This window comes from Gavialis gangeticus, unplaced genomic scaffold (assembly GCF_001723915.1).
Source record: "Gavialis gangeticus isolate Ggan-Ray unplaced genomic scaffold, GavGan_comp1, whole genome shotgun sequence".
Lineage (NCBI taxonomy): Eukaryota > Metazoa > Chordata > Crocodylia > Gavialidae > Gavialis > Gavialis gangeticus.
The window spans coordinates 4803383-4805838 of record NW_017728964.1 but is presented as its reverse complement, the minus strand read 5'-3'; the positions used below and the strand labels follow the sequence as shown (position 1 = coordinate 4805838).

Sequence of the window (2456 nt, the reverse complement as noted above, 5' to 3'; positions counted from 1 at the left end):
CACCACCAGAAGGGGTACACTCCTTAAAAAAGGTTGAAAGCCCCTGTAGTAGAGGGTTACGGCAGATGTGCACAGCACCGTAGGCACAGGGAACAGAGCTGACAGTGGCCTTTTGCCATTCCCAGAGAAGTCTTGGCCTGGTGAATCCTCAGGGACATGCCCTGTCTCTGTCCCTTTTACCCACTTGTTTAATAATTCCTGTCTACGTGCAGGGCACTGGTTGCCCAAGTCGTAATGCCAACAGTTACCAAGGCCACCCCATGGGCCAAGTCCCTGAGAAGTCTGTGCCCTGTGCCCTTAGTGTCATTGGAGTGCCTGGGGTTTGGGCCCAGCAGTTGTATATATGTATGCCAGTGTGACATGGGCATTTGGGAAATCTTTGAGTAAATCGCTGTGAACAAAGGGGACTGGGCTTGATGGCCCTTAATGCTCTTCCAGTCCTATGTACCTAAATGGCTAGACTTACCGAGTATTCCCTGTCCACACCAGGTACCAGTGGTAGGGCTGACTGTCCCCACAAGCACCACGTTCTGACAGTTATACGGACCTCTCTGCTCTGGGCTAAGTCCTGACAGTGACCCAGACTGCAATCCACATTGCCTGCCAGCAATTACCATGTCTTGTTAATCCCACGCATACCTCCACGGTGTGGACAATGTAGGTTGGGTAGAGCAGCAAAAGGCCTGTAACACCTTCCCCACGGTAGTAGCGCTGCAGACTCAGGAACAGGCGCTCCCAGTACTCTGCAGAGACCACACCCCAGGGTTGGCTGGCTGAGCAGACCCCCCTGCCCCCAGCATAACCAGACAGCACCTCCTCCCCCACCCAACAGCAGCCCAACCCCCTTCTCCGGCCTTCGGGAGGAGTGTCCCAGGTGTCCCTGCTGACCCCCGTCCCCCCACGTCCTGTTCTGAGAATGGGGAGGGGAGAGGACCCTTCTTTGGCACAGTGCTCTCTTCTGCTCAGTGTGGGGACTTGCAGGCAGCTGAGGGGAAGTTCATGAGCAGAGGAGGCAAGTCTTTCATTTTGGATTTGAAATCATGCTGAAATCAGGAGGGGAAGAGTCTTTCATTTTGAACTGACTCAACAGAAATACTTTCACTTGTTTTGGTAAAGTTAAAAAAAAGCAAGAACAACTATTTCAGCTGAACAGTTCCCTGCCAACACAGGGGACTGACTCTATGGCCCAGGAAGTTCTTTCCAGTGCCTATATTCCTTTAGAAGGTGATTTTTTTTTGTGGGGTGGAAAGCTGGAAAGGGGAAGGGGAAAAAGCCTGACAAGGTGACCTGGGGGAGCCCTGCATCTCAGGGATTACTGTCTGTGAACCCCAGTGACTCCAGTACTACTGCTCTAGGGTGGGCAACCCTCACTGCTGTCATGCCAGCATGGCTGTGCTGGGGCAAGGGAGGTGTCTGCAGACCCCTTCCAGCTCTAGGAGGTAGGAGCCTTTGCCAAAACAGCCCCCACTGCTTGAAGAGTGTGGGCAGTAGCCGGGAGAGGGAGTGCCCCCGGCGTGTTTTGTTGCTACCTGGTCCATTACTCACCATGCCAGCCCCAGGCAGAGCTGGCCAGACATTTCCAAGAAATTCAAGCTTTGAGGCTATATGGTGTGTTGTGTGTTAAATGTTTGGTGTCTGTCCTGTGGACCAATGTCTACTAGAAAAACAAAACCAAATCTTTACCTGCTAAATTCCTCTTGTCAGCCAGCTCTGGGGAGATCTTAGCCAGAAATATCAGCCTGTGGAGAAGAGATTTCTAGATGGAAAGAGAAAAAGCCCAATTGGGATTGGCCAGAAAGGGAAGGTTACAGAGACGGTCAGCTGTTTGGGGCCAGGACATCTGTTCTGTTCTATGTCTGTACAAAACCTAGCACAGTAGGGTCCTGGGCCATGAGTGGGACTCCAAGCTGTCATAATACCGATAAGTATTAATTACCCTATATCAACATGAGGCCCCCAAGCCTGAGACTCTGGACACAGGAAGATGACAGGACTGGCACTGTGATCTTCCTGTGAGGGTTTGGGTGTGGAGATAGGCAGGGCTGGACTTTGTGCTACCCCTCACGGTTTTGATGTAACACATTAGCCTTCCAGGAATCACACCACTCGGTGTATCTGTTGGATGGGCCGGCATACTCCCACATGGATCGTGCATACCTGATTTGCTTTTCCAGGGTTCATTCTGTGCATAAACACACACCTCATGAGCGCTGAGAGGACACACCAAAAACGGGATCATTGGGTGCTGCATTCCTGTCCTTTCAATGTTGGGGGACAGGATCTTACAAATGAGTGCACACCCCTACTCCTCTCCAGTTCATGCATCTACCTCTCAGTTGCCCAAGGAGTAAACAGACCAAGATGCCAGCTTCTAGTCCACCTGTTAGAGGCCTATGAGCACTTAGGTGCTTTAAGTGCTATTTTATTCCACCCCTCTGAAATTCTCCCCCCCCCCC

The 2456-nt window shown here is 51.7% G+C and overlaps 1 protein-coding gene across 4 annotated transcripts in view; it reads right to left on the bottom strand.

Annotated features, from left to right (window-relative positions):
• Positions 1–2456, bottom strand: part of LOC109287213 (uncharacterized protein C7orf62 homolog) — a 30334-nt gene that overhangs the window by 15602 nt on the left and 12276 nt on the right. For all 4 annotated transcript variants that reach the window (XM_019502187.1, XM_019502181.1, XM_019502191.1 and 1 more), the window contains exons 2-3: positions 1684–1756; positions 640–743 (exon numbers count right to left, since the gene is read on the bottom strand). In XM_019502187.1, coding sequence (XP_019357732.1) covers positions 640–743; positions 1684–1756 — 177 coding nt within the window. The remainder of the gene's footprint in view (positions 1–639; positions 744–1683; positions 1757–2456) is intronic.